We start from the raw sequence: 18986 nt of genomic DNA, 5'->3' as shown, positions 1-18986 counted from the left end.
CTGGCCTCGCCCACCACCCCCAAGACCCAGCTCAGGAGTCACCCAGTCCCTAACTCTCTGTCCTACTCTGAGCCACACTGGTGTCTCTGTCTGAAGACCATACTGAAGGTGTGCCTCCCACTGTGAGGGCAGCCAAGTGTCCCCTCTCAGCAGTCTCGCTGTACAAACGCTGCTCTTGTGGACAGCGACACCTAGTGGTCCTTGGGGGAAAAGAACCACAGAGGCTCTTTCTCCCTGGATTGAACCCAGGGCATCCCGCGGGCCAGGCACGCTCTCACCACGCCCTAGCGCCCACCTGCGGCATGTTCCCCACACCTCCGAACACGTGGTGTAGACTGCTCCCGACAAAACCTGGAACGTAGCTTAAGATCCAGAAGTTATTCATGTTACACCCATTAAAGCCAGCTGTGTCCCTGGGGATCCCAAACCAACAAAACCAAAGCTCTAATCTGGCTACCTACCCACTGCCCACCTGATCCTCTCCCCTCCTAGGAAGCGCTGCCACCATCTACCCCACTCGGTTAGTGCAGGCAAGGAACTAACCGCTATGGGGCGCAGTGGTCACACCTGTTATCCCAGTGACTTAGGAGGCTGAGGTAGGAGGATTGCAAGTTTGAGGCTAGCCTCGGGAACTTAGCAAGACCGTGTCTCAAAATAAAAAATAAGGACTGGGGATGTGGCTCAGCGGTAAAGCAGCCCTGGGTTCAATCCTCAGCACCAAAACAAAACTAAACAAAAAACCCCACAAAAAAACCTAAGGGTCGGGCTGGGGATGTGGCTCAAGCAGTAGCGCGCTCGCCTGGCATGCGTGCGGCCCGGGTTCGCTCCTCAGCACCACATACAAACAAAGATGTTGTGTCCGCCGAAAACTAAAAAAAATAAATATTAAAAAAAAAACTCTCTCTTTCTCTCTCTCCCCTCTATCTTAAAACAAAAAACAAAAAACCTAAGGGTCAGCCAAGTCCCTTTTCCCTAGCCCCATCATCCGAAGGCCACCACTTCCCTCTCCAAGAAACTGCCCTCCCCCACCTCCTCCCCCACCAGCCCCTCACTGGACCCACCCCAGCCTCTGCTCTTCTTGCCCCCCTGCATCTGCTCCCACAGGGGACAGGCTCCGCTGGCTTAAGCCCGCCAACCAAGCCAGGCTGCCTCCCCCGGGGCCCACCTAGAGGCTCAGCACCAGCAAGACCATGGGAACCAGCGCCCCACACCTGCCCCGTGGGAGGGGACGCCGCGCTCTGCACCCTTCATGTGCTTCCTCAAAGGAAAAAAGTTCTCTCAGAAAACGTGACAGAAGAGGGCCCGATGGACACGGCCTCCCTTTCAGTTCTGGTGGGGATGGGACTCAGGGCCCTGCACACGACAGGCAAGTGCCCACCCTAGAGCTGCAGCCCCGGCCCCTAAAAGTGCTGGCAACGCCAACCTGGTCACCTGCCGGCACGTCCTGCGGCTCACTTCCGGGCTCACTGATCTACAGGCTGAAGTGGGGAAGGCGCAGCTCCGGGGCAGGACGCTGGTCTCCACGCCACGAAGCCGAATTCTAAAATGCCCCCACTCACACGGATTAAAAGTGAAAGAACTAATGGACTTCTGGCCACTGAGGCTCAAGTGGCCCTTTCACTGGAACACGGTCAACTGCCTCAGGCCCAGGGGGCGCGGACACCTAAGGCCAGCCGGAAGCCCACGCAAGACCTCCTCCCCAGAAAGCCGGGCTCTGCCTCCTCCTCGTGTTCTGTCCCGAGTGCTCCCCAGGCCTGCTGGAGGGTTCGGTCCAGGGGAGAGAGCGCCTGGGGAGAGCCCTGGAACATGGCTTCTGGAAGGAACCTCGCTCTGGACTCCGCATTTGCTTTATGGAACACGTGACCTGGACAATTATGCCAATTAAATGTACCTAAAAGGGCTGGGGCTGCGGCTCAGAGGCAGAGCGCTCTCCTAGCATGCGTGAGGCCCTGGGTTCAATCCTCAGCACCACAGAAAACTAAAATGAAGATATTGTGTCCACTTAAAACTTAAAAAAATAAATTTTTTTAAAAAAAATGTACCTAAAAGATTATTTGATCATGAAACGCTGTCCATTTTGATGACATACATCAAATGTCAAGGTGCAAACTGTAAAGCCCACAAAGAAGGGAAGGGGGTGGCAGAGCCGCGAGCCCCTCCTTGCCTGTCCTGCGGGTGGCCGCCCACTGCACATTAGAACGCAAGGCAACTGGACTCCACCTGCAAAGGACCAACCGCATGCTGTGACATGTCCACACACATGCAGACACAGAGGCCAGGACGCAGCACATCGTGCACCACCTACAACAGTGACTGCACCTTCCTCCAAATTGGGGTTGATTTGTGCACAGTCTGTTTCTTTCTTTTTAATTGGTGCATTAGGTAACAACATAATTTGGCAACCTCACTTCCTAGTCGTCCCCTCCTCCTTCCCCCTACACAGTCCACTCTACCCATCACACCACTGCCCAGAGTCTAGGAATCATAAGCTTTTCCTGGGCCTAAGACACACCTACGTGAGTCAGCCCAGTCAGACCTCCGAAAACACCAGGCAGATCCTAAAAGTACATGACCGGTGTTCCTCCAGTCAGGGACATCAGAACACCCGGGAAACTGCCGGAGCCCTAGGAGCTCGCACTGTCATGACCCAGTACCATGGAGGACGAGGGACAGAGATGGAGACCAGGAATGGAAAGTGCAGCTTTACTGGATGACCACTGTTGACGCTGGCCAGTACAACAGGCTAACACGGGGGACAGGGGAAGTGTCTCGAGAACTTTCTGCACCACCTTTACTACTCTTCTGGAACCTAAAAACATGTGAAACAAAACTTATTTTAAAATGTAAGCAGGCGCCGTGGCACCTGTGGGTCATTCTAGCTACTTAGGAGACGGAGGGAGAAGAATTGCAAGTTCCAGCCGGCTGGGCCACTTAATGAGACTCCGTCTCAAAATCAAATGTAAAAAAGACTGGGAGTGTACCTTCGCAGCAGCCGCTGTGGGCCTAGCATGCAGATAGGCCTGGGTTCAATCCCTAGAGCTGCAACAAAGGAGAGAAACAACAAAGTGTGCGAAGTAGGAAACATAAGAGGGTACAGCAAAAAATAAAACCCAAACATACAAAAAGGCAACATTAGGTCAGCCAGCCACCTGCTGCCTCGATTCTAAATCTATACAGTTATATACAAATTACGTTTGTATGCCTGTTGGGGAGCAAAGCCAGGGTCTTATGCGTGCTAAGCACACACTCCACACGGAGCTACACCCCAGCCCTACAGATCACATTTAATGACACACGCTGTGTTAGAATGGAGGGTGGATCCTCAGAGGGACATTCTGCAGAGCCTGAGAAGACTTGCTGGGCACAGTGGCGCACACAATCTATAATCCCAGCTACACGGGAGGCTGAGGCAGGAGGATAGAAAGTTCAAGGACAGCCTCGGCAACTTAGTGAGACCCTGTCTCAAAAAAAAAAAAAAAAAAAAAAAAAAAAACCTTCATGGCAGGGCCCCCGTGGGTTCCATCCCCAGTGTCTAAATAAATAAGTAGACAGATAGGATCTGAGTGGCTCAGGATGTAAACAGTAGGTAAGTGCACAGAAAGGGGCAGCAGAGACTTGCCACAGAACTGTACCCTGGGGCCTGGGGAGAGGTCCCGACAGCCGGACTCGGCCTCCCCAGGGGCTGTGCCTGGTTGCTGCCTGGGGCAGGAGGGCAGGGGATGCCGTGGGCTGGACCACTGCTGACGCCAGCAGGAAGGGCTGTCACTGAGGGCACAGAGGAAGGGGAGACAGGATGCAGCAAGTCCCCTCGATCTCTTCCTGTCTTTCAGGCTCTCCCGTGTCGCTGCCTGGCAGAACTTCAGCGGGAAGTCAGCAGAGGAGGAGGAGAGTCTGCAGCGCCAGGCAGGCTCCAGAGCAGGGAGGGAGGCGGGCAGGCGCTGGCCGGCAGCACATGCTGTGGCCCGGCACTGGGGCACCAGTGTCCCCTGCACACACTCCCTCATCCCCCCTAGGTGGCATCCTTCTGGGGCCACAGGCCGCCTGCAGCAGTGCTGCTCACTTCTATACTTCAGTCCTGGTGCCCCCCAAATGCCCTGCAGCCCAAGAGTAAACCGCCAGTCATACGCAGGGGCCTGACGTGAAGTGGAGGAGGGCTGTTCCTGTCAGCGCTGCCCCCAGCTCCTGTGGGCAGCCCACAAGGGCCAGGGTCCTCCTGCCCTACGCCCTCCTCTGCCCAGCGGGCGGTCACGCTTTCCCACTGTGCCCTTCCAGGCCACACGCAGCTGAGCAGCTCCCTACACTGACCACCCTCAGTGGAAACAGCAGCCCAGGAGTAAGAGCAGGATCTGCAAGGCTCCTTCTTGCTTCCCAAGCATCGTCCCAAGAACCAAGATGTGCAAACGACCCGGGTGTCCACTAAAGGCTGAATGGACGAGGGGGGACAGAACACCCGAATCTGCCCACAAAGACTGAAGTCCTGCCACCTGCAATAACGTGGATGAATATGGGGGACAGTGAACTAAGCTCAATAAGTCAGACACTGACCAACACTGTGCCATCTTATTAGTATGTGGAATTTAAAGCCTGAATTCACAGAAGCAGATGGTAGCATGGTGGTAGCTGCTGGGAGCTGGTATGTGGGGGAAAAGGGTCGAAGGGACCAACTTTCAGTTATGTACAAATCCCGGGGATCTGATGTGTTTTTTACTTGACATTTGCTCAGAAAGGACGTCTTCTTTCCCTTTGCAGTGCTGTGGGCTGAACCCGGGGCCTCATGCATGGCAGGAAGCGCCCTGCCACTGCAGTACACCCCAGCGCCTTTATAAAAAAATTTATTTTGAGACAGGGTCTTGCCTAGGCTGGCCTCCAATTTGTGATCCTTCTGCCTCAGCCTCCCAAGCAGCTAGGATTACAGATGTGCACCACAACGCCTGGTGAAAACACATCTTAAAAGTCTTCACCAGGAACACAGATGCGCACACACTGCATACACACAACTGTGGTGACGGATGTGCTAATTTGAATGAGGTAATCATTATAAACTGTGTATGTATACCAAACCACCAAGCTGTGCAACTTGAATGTATACAACTTTTATTCAATTATATTTCAAAGCTGGGGGGGAAAATCTGATATAATTTCTTGAGTGATGCAGAGAGTTAAGGAGAATGAAGTTAGCCTCCTGCGCTATATGCTCAGAATCACTGAGACTTTTTATAACACATTCAGGTGTCAGTCACATAACTGAAAGCTGCTTAAAAAGACAGGCCAATGTGCACTGATATGGAAGATGTCCACCATCTGCTAACTTCAAGAAAAAACCTGACTGCAAAGTATCATGCATAGCTGGTCTTGTTTTTCTTCAAAAGAGCAGGTAGTGTGCCCCCTGCTGAGAGCTTCACCCTGTGGGGACCGACCAAACTGCGAAGCGCTTTCATTTTCCTCCTGTGCCCTGGGAGTCATGCTCTGCCCTTCTGGACATGGGCGCAGCACTGTGGGGTGAGCATGTGCACAGACATAGCTGGGCTCTCACCTGCATTTAAGAGGCCTGAGGGTGCTTCCCATTCAGGGCCATTTCTGCCCCCATGCCAGGGACACGGGGAATTTAATTTAGCATTTTCTGAAGATATTTATGGATGTCACAATCGGGACAGGGGTGTTAATGGCACCTAGTGGGTAGAGGTCAGGGATGCTGCTAAGCATCTTGCAAGGCACAGGACAACCCCACGACAACAACAAGAATGTCCAGTGCAGCGCCAGGCAGGTGGACTGTGTGGACTAGCTACAAAGAAGACAGTCCACACCCGGTGCTCTGGATGGCCATATGTGCCAGAGCCTGCCAGAGATGGGAAGCTTCGCTTTGAGGTTCAGAGGACTTTTCCAAAAGAGGAAAAAAAAAAAGTATGTGTGAGATGTGAGAGAGAGTGTGAGAGTGTGTGTGTGTGTGAGAGAGAGAGACAGTGTCACTCAAATAAGACACTGAGTACGAAAAGGCAGAAACCAAGCTTTCTCCCCCTGCTGGCCAAGCCGGCCACTTCCTTCTGGAGAGGCCCACTCATGTCACCAGCTCCTTATGTGTTCTTTCAAAGACATTCTGAGCGCCCAGCACTGGCACACACGGACGACCTCCTACCCCCCACCCAACTGCAGGCTACTCTATGTACTCTTGGGGAGTTTTTTTCACTTAAATGCCACAGAGAGACCATTATACCTCAGCTATTGGAAGAACGAGACATACATACTAAGTGGCATATAGTATGCTCATATTAAGGATGCTGGGAGGTCATCTCTGGTGTCTTGGTGTCATTGGCCACACTGCAGGAAGTGCTGGTACACTGCCTTTCAGCACTGCAAAGGAAAAGCTGGTGAATGAATTCCCAGCAGAATTACCGGATCGCATGGTTCATGCCTTTAAAAAAGTTTTATTAGGGTGCTGGGATTGAGCCAAGGCCTTGTGCATGACAGGCAGACACCTGCCACTGAACCACACCCCCAGCCTTGTCTTAAAAAAAAAAACAAAAAAAAATATGGTGCTGGGGATCGAGCTCCAGGCACATGCTAATCACGTGCTCTACCTTTGGGCCACATCCTCAGCATCGTCCCCTCCATCCCCTTGCAGTGCTGGGGAATGAACCCAGGGATCCTCTTTACCACTAAGCTATGCTTCAGCCTCTTCTTTTCTTTTCTTTTGATACTAGGGATTGAACCTAGGGCACTTTACCACTGAGCCCCTATCTCAGCCCTTTATTAATTTTATTTTGAGACAGGGTCTAAATTGCCCACACTGGCCTTGACTTGTGATCCTCTGCTTCAGCCTCCTTAGCAGCTGGAACAACAGGTATGTGCCCAGTCCCTGCCTTCTATTATTTTTTGGTGGTGTTTGGGATTGAACCCAGGGCCTTGAGCACACAAGGCAAGCACTCTACCCACTGAGCTATATCCCCAGCCCCTGCCTTTAAATTTTAATGGAAGACTTTCTCTTGGGTAAAACAATTAAAAAAAAAATTATTATCTTTAATAATTATGTTACTATGCCAACTACTGACTAAATATCTTGTACACCAATCATAAAACTGACTGGTTACAGGCCACATCTAGAAGCAGAGAGTTCCTTTTATGACTTTTGTTTTTAACCTTGGAGAACCAAAGGTTAATCAAAATTACAGGGGTACAAAGACAGACAATAAGATAAAAGTATGGGCAAGGATGCGAGAAACGAAAACCCCACGCACTGCTAGGAGGGATGGAGAGCGGCACAGCAGTTCCGGCAAACTTCCTCAAAACGTGAGACACCACTGCCACCTGACCAGCCATTCTACCCCTAGGCGCATCCCCAGGAGAACTGAGAATCCATGTCCATACAGATGCTCCCACCATCATTACACAGCTCCAGGAACCAAGTCAAATGTCAATCAACTAATGAATGGATAAATAAAATATGGTATATCCGTACAATAAAATATTCAGTCATAAAAGGAGCTAAGTACTGAGAGACACTGTAACAGGCCAATGGAGCCAGACCCAGAAGATGACACATGGTGTCCACCAATAGGCAATGTCCAAAAGAGGCAGATTCGTAGAACTCGAAAGTAGTTTAATGTCTGTCAAGGTTTCAAAGTAGGGGGTAGTGAGTGACTGCTGATAAGTAGGGGGTTTCTTTTTGGGGTGATGAAAATAGTGACATTTGCACAACTAATGTGATAAAAACCATTGAATTTATACACTTTAACAGGGTGAATTCTATAATATAGGAATTTATACCTCAATAAACCTTTTTACCAAATAGATATATGGAAAGCATCTGGCATACTATAGCTACTTACTAAAACTTATTCCCCTTTGGAAAGAGATAAATTGAAACTCAGGGTAACCCAAGCTGCTCCAGGTGGAATAGAATATTCCCAGTAGAACTTACCAACTGTCCCTAACCCTCATACTAGGATTTAACCTAGGGACACTCTACAACTGAGCCACACATACCCCCAGTCCTTTATATTGCTAATTTTGAGACATAGTCTGGTAAGTTGCTGAGCCTGGCCTTGAATTTGTGATCCTCTTGCTTCAGCCTCCTGAGTCGCTGGGATTAAAGGCATGTGCTACCACGCGTGGCTTGTTTTTTTTGGTTAAGTATGTTAATTCAGTGGTATTCAGTGGACTCAGTGTTGCACACGAGGATTTTCTTATTTCTGGGAACTATAAATGAGGGAACCGGTTGAACAAATCCACTGAACAACTACCGCATTCTGAGTCATTTCCAGGTCCTCTGGGAATAAGGACAAGGAAGAAGGGTCTCATTCTCAACAATCCTAAACCTTTCTTAAGAGAAGAAATGCAGAGAAGAAGCCAAAAGCGTATAGTGAACTTTCAGAGACAGCAAAGAAAATCATCTCAATGGAAAACAAGACTTCTTCATAGGAAAAAGAGGATAAAGAAACGAATAAGCACATTATCAAATGTGCACACCCCACAAAACACAGGGTCACAAAAATGACTCAAAAAGCAACATGAAGTGGCTTTTTAGGTGCTGAGCACCACGAGTGCCAATGGTCAGAATGAAAGTCAGTGCGCCCCAACAGTGAGCTGGGCTCTTGCCTGCTCGGGCTGGGCCCGTCCCGCATCCTTCCACCCCACAGTGCAAACTCAGAGCCTGTGGGCAGTTAAGAGGAGGCGTGGATGTCGTCATCCTTAAGCACATTCAACAAAATCTCCCGCAGCCAGTCTGAAATGAGTGTCGTGTTAACAGGAATCTGGTTCTTGACTTCTACGTCAAGTTACTATAGTAGTGAGCACTCTGGGTAATTCTATAATGGTAGCAAATGAACTCCCAAAATATAAACATGGGGAACAATGTGGCAGGTGGTCATCGAGGAGCACAAGCTCCAGTCACACAGACGTGGCCGAGCAGCTATGTGACTTTGGGCAAGTGACTTTACTCCCCTGGTCTGTTTCCTCAACTGGGAGATGGAGTGCGACCATGCCACAGGGAGCCGTGCTGGCAACTGAGATCACAGAGCTGAAAGGTCATCTTCCCCACCCTCTTGACTTGGCCCTTCTTGGCAAAGGTCTCTGGACCTGTCAATGCCTGGAACAGAGCACAGCTGACAGACAGAAGCCAGACCTTTGCTGAATGGCCCCTCGGATTAGGACGCAGGTACAGCAGACCTGGGAAACCAGGAGCCAAAACCACAGCTGTGTAGGCTTTCCCGAATTCCTCTGGGACCGGCCTGGGGCTGCTGGCTAGACCTGGAGTCGGGTTCTTTGATAGCTTGCTCTGAAGGACATCCAAGGGTTCAACGATCTCAACCTCGCTGACTACATGACATGTAAATTCACAGAGTCTCAACGGGTTTTTGCTTACCATTTAGAGGGATTAAACAGCATCAGAGGAGGTTCACATATATAAACTGAAACTGGTCAAAAAAGAATAGCCACATTTCAGAAAATATACCATGGGTGAGCTTTTTTTCCGCGATAAGGCTAGTGTGTTTTTAAAAGGAGGCACAGTGAATTTAAGACATTGACATTTATAGCCGTAGCTCGACGCTTACTCTTGGAGGCCCAATTATCATCCCTGTCCATCTCGTAAGTGTCATGTCTTCGTCATCTTCTAGACCCCAGCTAACTGTGCCATCTCCTACTCCTTTCTGGCCTTCTTCGAGTTCTTCCAACAGTCGGAAATTGCGAGGGACTTTTACTCCTAAAATAAATGGAAAGAAATTCAAGATACTAGCAACTACAGGGGACTGCGAGCCCAGAGCTGGCTCTTGTTACACTACCTGGCGATGCGGACGCCAACATGCACACAGCTCCTGACGGCTGTCCCGCCTCAGACGAGCCACGTACAACAACTAGCACGACCAGAGGGAAGGAGCTCGTGTTCTGTGACAGGTGACATGATCGGGGCTGGATAACCAAATTTAGACACCCCAACCCCAGCCATCTGACACACTTCATCAATTTTTACATGTCCAAATGTTGATCCGGTGGGTCACGAGAGTGCGATGAAAACCACCCACACCAAGTGCCCACCAAAGTATCCTGACGGAGACGGGCTACGTCTTTGGTTTTGCTCTCATGACATCTCTCTTCTGTTCCCTTTCCTTCTTTTCTTGGTACTGGGGACTGAACCCAGGGTGCTTTACCACTCAGCGACCCCCAGCCTTTCCACTTTTGCTTGGTGATAGGGTTTCTTCACTAAGTTGCCCAGGTTGGTCTTGAACTCAGCCTTGAGTCACTGGGTCCCAGTGTGTGGCACTAGGCCTGGACTGAACACCTACTCCTGAGGCAAAGGGTACGCTCACCTGTTGGAATGACTCTCAAGTGACATTAGGAGGAAAAGCGGCCATGGACAGATCAAATAAAAATGGTGTTTACTTAATCAACCAAGAGCCAGCGAAGGTGCCATGGATAAAATGTTCCATTGTGTCAGCTGCTCTCATTAGCTGCTCTCCTGACTGGTGAAAACGTGGAAGGTGGCAGCCAGTTCTCTAATTTACCTGTTTTCCAAAAACCCCAAGTCTCGGCTAGGAGCTCAGGAGAGCAACACTCCGGCATCAAGCCACAGGACCTAAGTCCACACAGGCCTCAGCCATGCTTAGGTGTCCTCCAGAAAAGACCCTAGGCCCCGGGGCCTTCAGGGTGGGCGTGGGAGGGGGACGCCAACCTTCTTCCTGGCTTGGACATGGAGCCTCTCTACTAGGGCTGCCCCCAACCTCTCCTGCTGGCCTCCATCTTCCCCCATCTTCTCTGGCATTTGCACTATTTTTTTTTTTTTTGGGGGGGGGGGGTGAAGTTCAGAATCTAGACAAATTACAAGCTGCCTATGCCTTGAATGCTGGTTCTCCATCTGGTCAGACTCTCAGTAGGACTTACCACGTAACTGTGAAGAGAGGCCCAGAGGAGGGACCCAAGACTATGAGAGGTTCCCCAGTATACATCAGTCTTTCCCTAAGAGTAGGACACAGGCCAGTATTAATCCAACCAGAATATGCATCTGACCCCCGTGTGTGTCAGACGCTTCTCCAGGCCCTGGGCAACAGGCAGTGACAGAACAGCGCTGCTGCTCTCGTGGAGTTCCACTCAGTGAGGCCCACGGCTGCCCAGACAACGGGAGCTGAGGGTACGGAAGAGCGAAGAGCCTGGTGTTCTGCAGCAAGTGACGGAGGGCAGGGCTACAGCTTTAAATTACTGTCACCAGGTGGCATGACTGAAGGAGGCAAGGGACTGACTGTGACCTAAGGATGCTGAGGGTGGGCCTCGAGGCAGAAGGAAGAGCAAGCAAAGAGGGAGGTGTGGACAGAAGGGCAGGGAGGGAGGCAGAGGAGAGCAGGAGAGGCCGGACGGGCTGGACCCAGGGCTGTCCACCAGGGCCCCGCCTGCGAATGAAGACCGCAGGCAGGAAGCTCCTGCGACTGCCCGGCAGAGGCCTCAGCCACCTGTTGAGGTGACAGCTGTGACGGAGGCTGGGTGCAGAGGTCTGAGCTGACACTCTGCTGTCTGGGGCTGTGAAGTATGAGGAGCAGCAACTACAGCTCCCAGGGTTAGGTCTGAGCAACTGGAAGGACAGAGCCGATAATGGCACATTAGATGACGCTAGGTGTGACCAAAGCTTCATTTACAGTGATGCATTTTTCTTGTTTTGTTTTGGATACTGGGGATTGAGCCCAAGGGCGCTTAACCACGGAGCCACATCCCCAGTCAATTTTTAAAATATTCTATTTAGAGACAGGGTCTCACTAAGGTGCTTAGAGCCTCACTAAGTTGCTGAGGCTGGCTTTGAACTTTCTATCCTCCTGCCTCAGCCTCCTGCGACACTGGAATTACGGGCGTGCACCCTGCTCAGTAATACATTTTTAAGAATAACTTATTCAGAGGCTCGGGGTGTAGCCGAGGTACAGCTCTGGTCTAGTGTTGTGAGACTGTGAGATCCTGGGTTCCATCCCCATTACTGGGGGGGTGCGGGGGAACAAAAAGAAAGAAAAACTTATTTAGGACAAATAATAGTATCTTAACCTCCCATTTACAACAATGGCAAATTATTCCTTTTGTTTGTTTTTTGGTACAAAGATTGAATCCAGGGGTGTTTAACAATTGAGCCATACCCCCAGCCTTTTTTTCTATTTTTATTGTGAGGCAGGGTCTTGCTAAATTGCTGAGGCTGGCCTTGAACTTGTGATCCTCCTGCTACAGCCTCCCAAGCCACTGGGATTACAGGTATACGGCATTGCATTTGACTAAATTATTGCTTTTAAAATAAATATAAGTAGTCAGCTGACTGAAAAAAAAATTATGAACTATCACATATAGTACTTGAAGGGAAACAGCAAAAACCATACTTGAACTGCTGGCTAGAAAAACACGGGCATTTTTCATTCATCTGCAGTATGGCTGAGAGGATTATTCAGCTATGTGGAATGAAGTCCCCTCTCAAAGACATAAAATTGAAATGTTTGTGACATTATAGGCACAAAGCTAGACAATATTATTAATTTTACTCAACAAAGTTAAATAATCCTAATTTAGCTAAGAAAAAAAAATCAGTGTGCATTTCTACTCTTATTACTGGTAACTTATAAGCCTACCCCAATAAAAATGAAAGCCAAGAGAACACTGGAGCAATTACTAGGAAGGCTACTGAGTATCTGAGGTTCTTGTATATGGACAGTGTTGTGGAGGCCTGGGGTCCAGCTAATTGCAGGCTGCCTGCCTAGCGTGTGAGAGGCCCTGGGTTCTATCCCCACACGGCCTCTCCCCACAAAAAGTGATCATATGAAAACGAGGCTCTTGGGGAGGACCCCACCCTATCTAGGACCCAGAAAAAAGCACCAGGGATAAGTATATACAGAGAGAAGATCATGTGAGGACTCCACAAGAAGATGGCTATCTGCAAGCCAAAGGGAGAGGCCTCGGGAGAAAGCAGCCTGCTCACAACTGGACCTTGGACTTCCAGCCTAGAGCCAGGAGAAGTAAATTCGTTGTTTAAGCCACCCAACAGGTGGCATTTTGTTATGGAAGACCTAGCAAACCAACACAGAAGGTAAGAGACATCTCAAGAAGCTTAAGAACACTGAAGGACACAGACTAAGATGTTAACGATGGTTATCTGTGTGTGCAAGGATTATGGGTGATTTTCCTCCTAAACCAGAATTTCCTGATTTCTTTGTTGTTGTTGTTGTTTTTTTTTGTAATTTTTTTTTTAGTTCTAGATGGATACCCTACCTTTATTTTATTTATTTTGTATGTGGTGCCAGGGATCGAACCCAGTGCCTCACGCGTGCTAGGCAAGTGCTCTACCACTGAGCCACAGCCTTGGCCCTTGGTTTCTTTTTCTTCTTTTTTTGGAGACAGGGTCTTGCTATGTTGCCCAGGTTGGCCTTGAACTCTTGGGCTTACGAAATCGCCTGACTCACAGGCAGGCACCTAGCTGGAACTACTGGCAGGCACCAGGTTCTGATTTCTTCTACTATAACAAAGCAAAATGGCAAAAAAAAAAAAAAAAAAAAAGGAATTAAGCCACCTGTGCTGTGCTTCAGACAAGGTCCCTACCTTGGGGCCTTTGCAGTTGCTCTTGTCTCCTAGAAGACTCTTCCCTCTAGATAACTGTAAGCCATGTCCCCTTCAGTTACATGACACCTGACCTCAATAATGGGTTCCTTTCTGTGTCAGGTATTTAAAAGCCAGGAAGGACTGTTTCTAGTAGTGCTATTCATCTTGTAGACTTCAGCAGAGAACATCCTATTTATGGCTCAAGTGATACCTTCTCCTCTAACAAGCAGACCTGATTGAGAAGTTCTAACATCTGAATATCACAAGATCACTGCTATTAGTTTCAACATAGATGATGAATTCAAGTTCACATTTTTTCAGATGTTTAATTTGAATTTGTGAAGTAGGACAAATATTATTTTGGTAATTAATACTATACTTTCAATACACATTTCTATTGAATTAAATATACAATTACTTAAAAAAATAGACAATATTATTAATTTTGTGCAAAACCCCCATATACAATTGAGCCAAAGAAATTTGGAGGTCAGCTGGGTGTGGTGATGCACGCCTGTAATCCCAGCAGCTCAGGAGGCTGAGGTAGGAGGATCAAGTTCAAAGCCAGCCTCAGCAACTTAGCGAGACCCTGTCTCTAAATAAAATAGTAAAAGGTCTAGGGTTAGGACCCTGGGTTTGATCCTCAGTATCAAAAGAAAAATAGGAAAGAAATATGGAGGTCAGCTCAATGTATTTTAAGCCAGCACTTGGTAAAGTAACTAAGAATCACGGAGGCCAAAGTAAGCTTTCTGTTTTAACTGCAATCCTGGAATCATGGAACAATTCAAACCAGACGACTTTCAAGGTGCTGGGGATCAAGCTAGGCAAGTGCTCTACATGCCTTAGTCCAGCAATTTTCAAGTTGCAGAAGAGGCATCATAAACAGCTTAATAAACGAAAAACTTTGTATTGGTCAGTATCTATTAGGCAATGTAGAAATATTCCAAGTAGGAGTTGACATAGACACATAAATATCAGAATAACTACACTATATACTAAGTAATGCTAATACACATTTATTCAATTTGAATAGTGCTCTCAAACTTGTCTCCAGACCCCTTCACATCCTTAAAATCTAACAAGGACTTTTCTTTGTTTATGTGGGTTTTACAGCTACTGTTATTTGTCAAATTAGAAATTACGACCGAGAAATTTTTAAAATGTTTTTTCAATTAAAATTGCAACAAATGAGGCTGGGGTTGGGGCTCAGGGGTAGAGCACTTGCCTCACATGTGTGAGGTGCTGAATTAAGAAATAAAATAAAAATAAAGATTAAAAAAGGGGGCAACAAATGAGCATGTTAAGATAGATAATATATAATGAAATAACTATATTTCCCAAAGAACAAGAGAGGGTGGTGAGAGGAACGGCGTGGCTTCTGGCTCAAAACCACAGAGTGCCAAGACTGGAGGTAAGTTGGAGAACAGGTGTCCTGCTCAAAGTGGACAGTCACCCCTGGACTCTGGACAAGTCCATGGGCCTCACTCTATTCGTGGAGCACCATTTTGCACCTAATTGGGCTCAAAAACTCCCCTGGGCAGAGCTGGGCGCGGCTCAGGGGTGGAGTGCTGGCCTAGACCTCCTTGAGCCCAAACATCCCACACTCAGCTCAGGCAGAAGCTGGCACTGGCACTTTAGGTAAATTTAACCCTTTAGGTGAATCTTGAAGAACCCGTCCACAAACCAGAAAGCTCCTGTAAAGAAGGCTCTTAGTTCCTTTTTTAAGCCATCAACTTTAATTTTAACTCAAAAATTAAAAGCAAAGTTTGGGGAAGAGGAAGGCAGAAATCAGAAATTACTGCACTCTCCCAGTAAAAAAACAACGCTCCTGGTCAAGGGACCACAGTGGCTTATCGTGTTCAGCATGTGTCAAATTGGACACTACATTAACAAGCCAAAAAACAAACAAACAAAAAACCCCTACACCTTCAATGACTGCAAATTTGGGCTTTTCACTTGCCCCAACAACAACAACAAGCTGCCTTATACATAAATTATCAGTAACAGGGCTGGGGCTGGGGCTCAGTGGCAGAGCGCTTGCCTAGCATGTGTGGGACACTGGGTTGGAGCCTCAGCACCACATAAAAATAAGTAAAATAAAGATTGCGTCTGTCTACAACTAAAAACCTTTTAAAATTATCAGTAACAGGGCTGGGGCTGTGGCTCAAGCAGTAGTGCGCTCGCCTGGCATGTGTGTGGCCTGGGTTCGATCCTCAGCACCACATACACACAAAGATGTTGGGTCCGCCGAGAACTAAAAAATAAATATTAAAAAATTCTCTCTCTCTCTCTCTTTATCAGTAACATACATGCACGCACACCTTCTTTCAGTATGATAATCACCCATCCTTCCGAGGCTCCGTGCCAGGCAACGCAAGGCTAAGAAGAAATAAAAACAGGAGCCTCCCTGCAGCCCACCGCATCTCAGTGGAGACCACACACACACACACACACACACACACACACACACACACACAGAAGTGCAGCTGGTCACGGGACTGTTCCTCCGCTTCTTAGGGCTCCCACACGACTGTGGGATTCACTGAGAGCTGAAGAGGCTGGGCAATGTCACCAAACGACTGGACTTTTGGGTAACTGGTGGGGAGCTGCACCAGAGAAAAGGCACAGCAGGGCTCCAGGTAATGCTCAGGACAGGCTGGGAGGCCAAGGCCAGCCTGGGGTGGCTACTGCTAAGGTTTCAGGATATAAAGTCAGAAGCATTTGCTTAAAGCCAATTCTGTGCCTGGCGCGATGGTGAATGCCTATAATCCCAGCAGCCGGGGAGGCTGAGGCAGGAAGATTTCGAGTTCAAAGCCAGCTTCAGAAACAGCAAGGCACTAAGCCTCAGAGAGACCCTGCCTCTAAAGAAAATACAAAATAATAGTGCTGGGGATGTGGCTCAGTGATTGAGTGCTCCTGAGTTCAACCCCTGGTACCCCCACCCCCCAAAAAACAAAACCAATTCTGTGACAAAACTTGTTACGAACTTCTCCCAGGCCTGGCTGATGGGAAGCAGAGGGACTGCTGAGAGATTTACAGTGGCCTGTGTTAATGCACAGGAGTGCAGCGAAGTTCCTGGTTTTACAATGTGATAAATAAACCAACTGGCCTGTCTATGTCTCAGATAAGCATTTGTTGAAAAAATTTTAAAAACAGAGCATAAAAGAATAAAAAGGTTTGCAATTCCACTTTTTATATTAAGGGCAAACAAAGTCCACCCCATTTCTCCGTGTGTGCAGACCCACCTCACCCAGCTCTGGATGCCACAGGAAAGCAAAGCCATTTGGTGTACCACTCTATTTCAAAAGAGCAGGTTGGAGTGTTGGCTATACTAAACTCCCACAAATAAGAATCAGAACATACTTTAGTGAACAGTCCATAATTTTTAAGCAGAGGATTAGGAACACAGACCTGGGATCTTGGTACTGCTGGAAAAGTCCCTCCCAGGGCCTTCATGCCTGCTAGGCAAGTGCTCTACCACTGAGCCCCAGCTCCAACTCCACAGCCTTCCAGCAAGTTGGCTGTATGCCTGGCACATTACCTTGAGCCCCAGCAAACCAGGGGTCACAATGCTCCTGCCTGAACATGTGGCAAGGGAGAAGGAGTGAGTTCAGACCTGGAAAGCACTTGGATAAGACCTGGCACGTTGTAAATATGCTACTGATCACCTCCTTCAGCACACTGCTATTCATCATGAAAAACAACCCCACAAGCCCCTTGCTTCACCCAGTATCCTTCTTTCAGCTACCACCTTCTTTGTTCCTTATTAGCAAAAAAAATCTCAAAAGGCTCGCCCAGGGGCCAGGGTCGTGGCTCAGTGGTAGCACACTTGTCTTGCATGTGTGAGTCACTAGGTTCGAGTCTCAGCACCTCATATAAATAAATGAATAATGCGGTTATTGGTGCTCTGGACAGCACCCTCTAGCACCCTCTTTGCCTCCCTCAGCCCAGGTTTCTTCCTTTCCTGGCTGCTGGTCCCTCCACCTCTGCTCTCTGAGGGTTTGATCTGTCCCATCCCCCAGGTGACTCTACCCAGATGGGGATCCAAGTAAGGAGCCTCCAGTTTACCTTTCCAGTCAGCTGCCTCCTGACCATTCTCACCACCACATCTAAGAGGCCTTTCAAAGACACCCCCAAAGCGGACCCCCTTGCTTTCTTTCTCCCAAAACACCATCCACTCCACAGTCTCGGTATGTGGCACAAACATTTCTCCTGACCCTAAATCTCGTAGTCCTGACAAGCACTCCTTCCCACATCCAACCCATTTGCAAATCTGGTCACTCTTACTCACGGTCTCCACAGTATTTTGCTCTGATCCATGCCACCAGATTCCTAACTGCCTAGTCTATTCTCCAGTTTCTTTTAAAGTGCTCTTCTCCACGCCCACCACCCGCTTCCTGCCACAACCAGAGCACTCCCCAGTCCCTCCCTGGCCTGCACCCCACCGTCACACACCAATCCCTGTCACTCCTTGCTTGCTCCCTTAGCCTCAGCCACACCAGTGTGCCACCTTTTCTCCTCCTCTGCATTTGCTCTGCCTCTGTCCCAAAGCTGGGAGTGGCTGAGTTGATCCCTTGTTCCTCAACCTAATGACTAACTGTTCCATTTTCTCATCTTGATTTATTTATCAAAACTTTGGGGTACCGGGGGTTGAACCCAGGGGCACTTTACCACTGAGCCACATCCCAGCCCTTTCTATTTTGAGATAGGGTCTAGCTAAGTTGCGAGGCTGGGCTTGAACTTGTGATCCTCCTGCCTCAGCCTCCCAAGTCACTGAGGTCAAGGGCGTGCAGACTTATCTTGTAGTATTTTTCTTTACTGGACTTGTTGCCACTGAACATTTTAGACATATTCATTTCCACTTCATTGGCTACGGTGATGAGAATAAATCTCTGTCTTTGTTTAGTACTGTGTCTCCGATGCCCCTAAGGTGCCCGAAGTGCTCAGCTCTCTAGAAAAGGTACTCAGAAGTTTGTGGGCGAATGAACAAACGGCTAGGGGTTAACTAGGGGTATCATTTCAGAACGAATAACTTCAATGTCACAAAATTCTATCTCTGCTTTATTTCTGAAAATACAAACAGCAAACAAGGCACCATTAATAGGGAGTCTAGGGCTGGGAAGGTGGCTCAGAGGTTGATTCAGTTGATTAAAGTGCAGTAGGAATAAACATGTTAGAATATGGGGTTTCTGACCAGTTATGCTTCTGTTCTTCTAATCAACTGCATGCGTGAGGCCCCGGGTTCACTCCTCAGTACCCCAACACATCTGCAAAAGAGGAGTCTAATATCATGAAAATCATCCTGGGGTGAGTATGGGTTTTAAGGTCCAAGAAAAATTATATTTTTAATATAATGATCTTAAAATCTACAAATCTTACTTGGAAGGCAGTAAACTGCAGAGGACCTCTCAGAACCCCGTACCTATACACCTGGATCTCCA

The 18986-nt window shown here is 48.4% G+C and overlaps 1 protein-coding gene across 10 annotated transcripts in view; it reads right to left on the bottom strand.

Moving 5' to 3' along the window:
- The window catches only part of Ube2v1 (ubiquitin conjugating enzyme E2 V1), a 29558-nt gene that overhangs the window by 3356 nt on the left and 7216 nt on the right, over positions 1-18986 (bottom strand). For 5 of the 10 annotated variants that reach the window (XM_027946372.2, XM_071608996.1, XM_027946379.2 and 2 more), the window contains exon 2: positions 9549-9697. The exons of 2 other annotated variants lie outside the window; for them this stretch is intronic. In XM_027946372.2, the coding sequence (XP_027802173.1) occupies positions 9549-9697 (149 nt within the window). Of the gene's footprint in view, positions 1-9358; positions 9482-9548; positions 9698-18739; positions 18813-18986 lie in introns of those variants that run through there. 3 more of the 10 variants (XM_027946374.2, XM_071608995.1, XM_027946378.2) reach the window with 2 other exon arrangements.

The sequence above is a fragment of the Marmota flaviventris genome, chromosome 2, assembly GCF_047511675.1.
Source record: "Marmota flaviventris isolate mMarFla1 chromosome 2, mMarFla1.hap1, whole genome shotgun sequence".
NCBI classification, from domain to species: domain Eukaryota; kingdom Metazoa; phylum Chordata; class Mammalia; order Rodentia; family Sciuridae; genus Marmota; species Marmota flaviventris.
The sequence above is the reverse complement of the archived record's forward strand: the minus strand, read 5'-3'. Positions and strand labels throughout refer to the sequence as shown.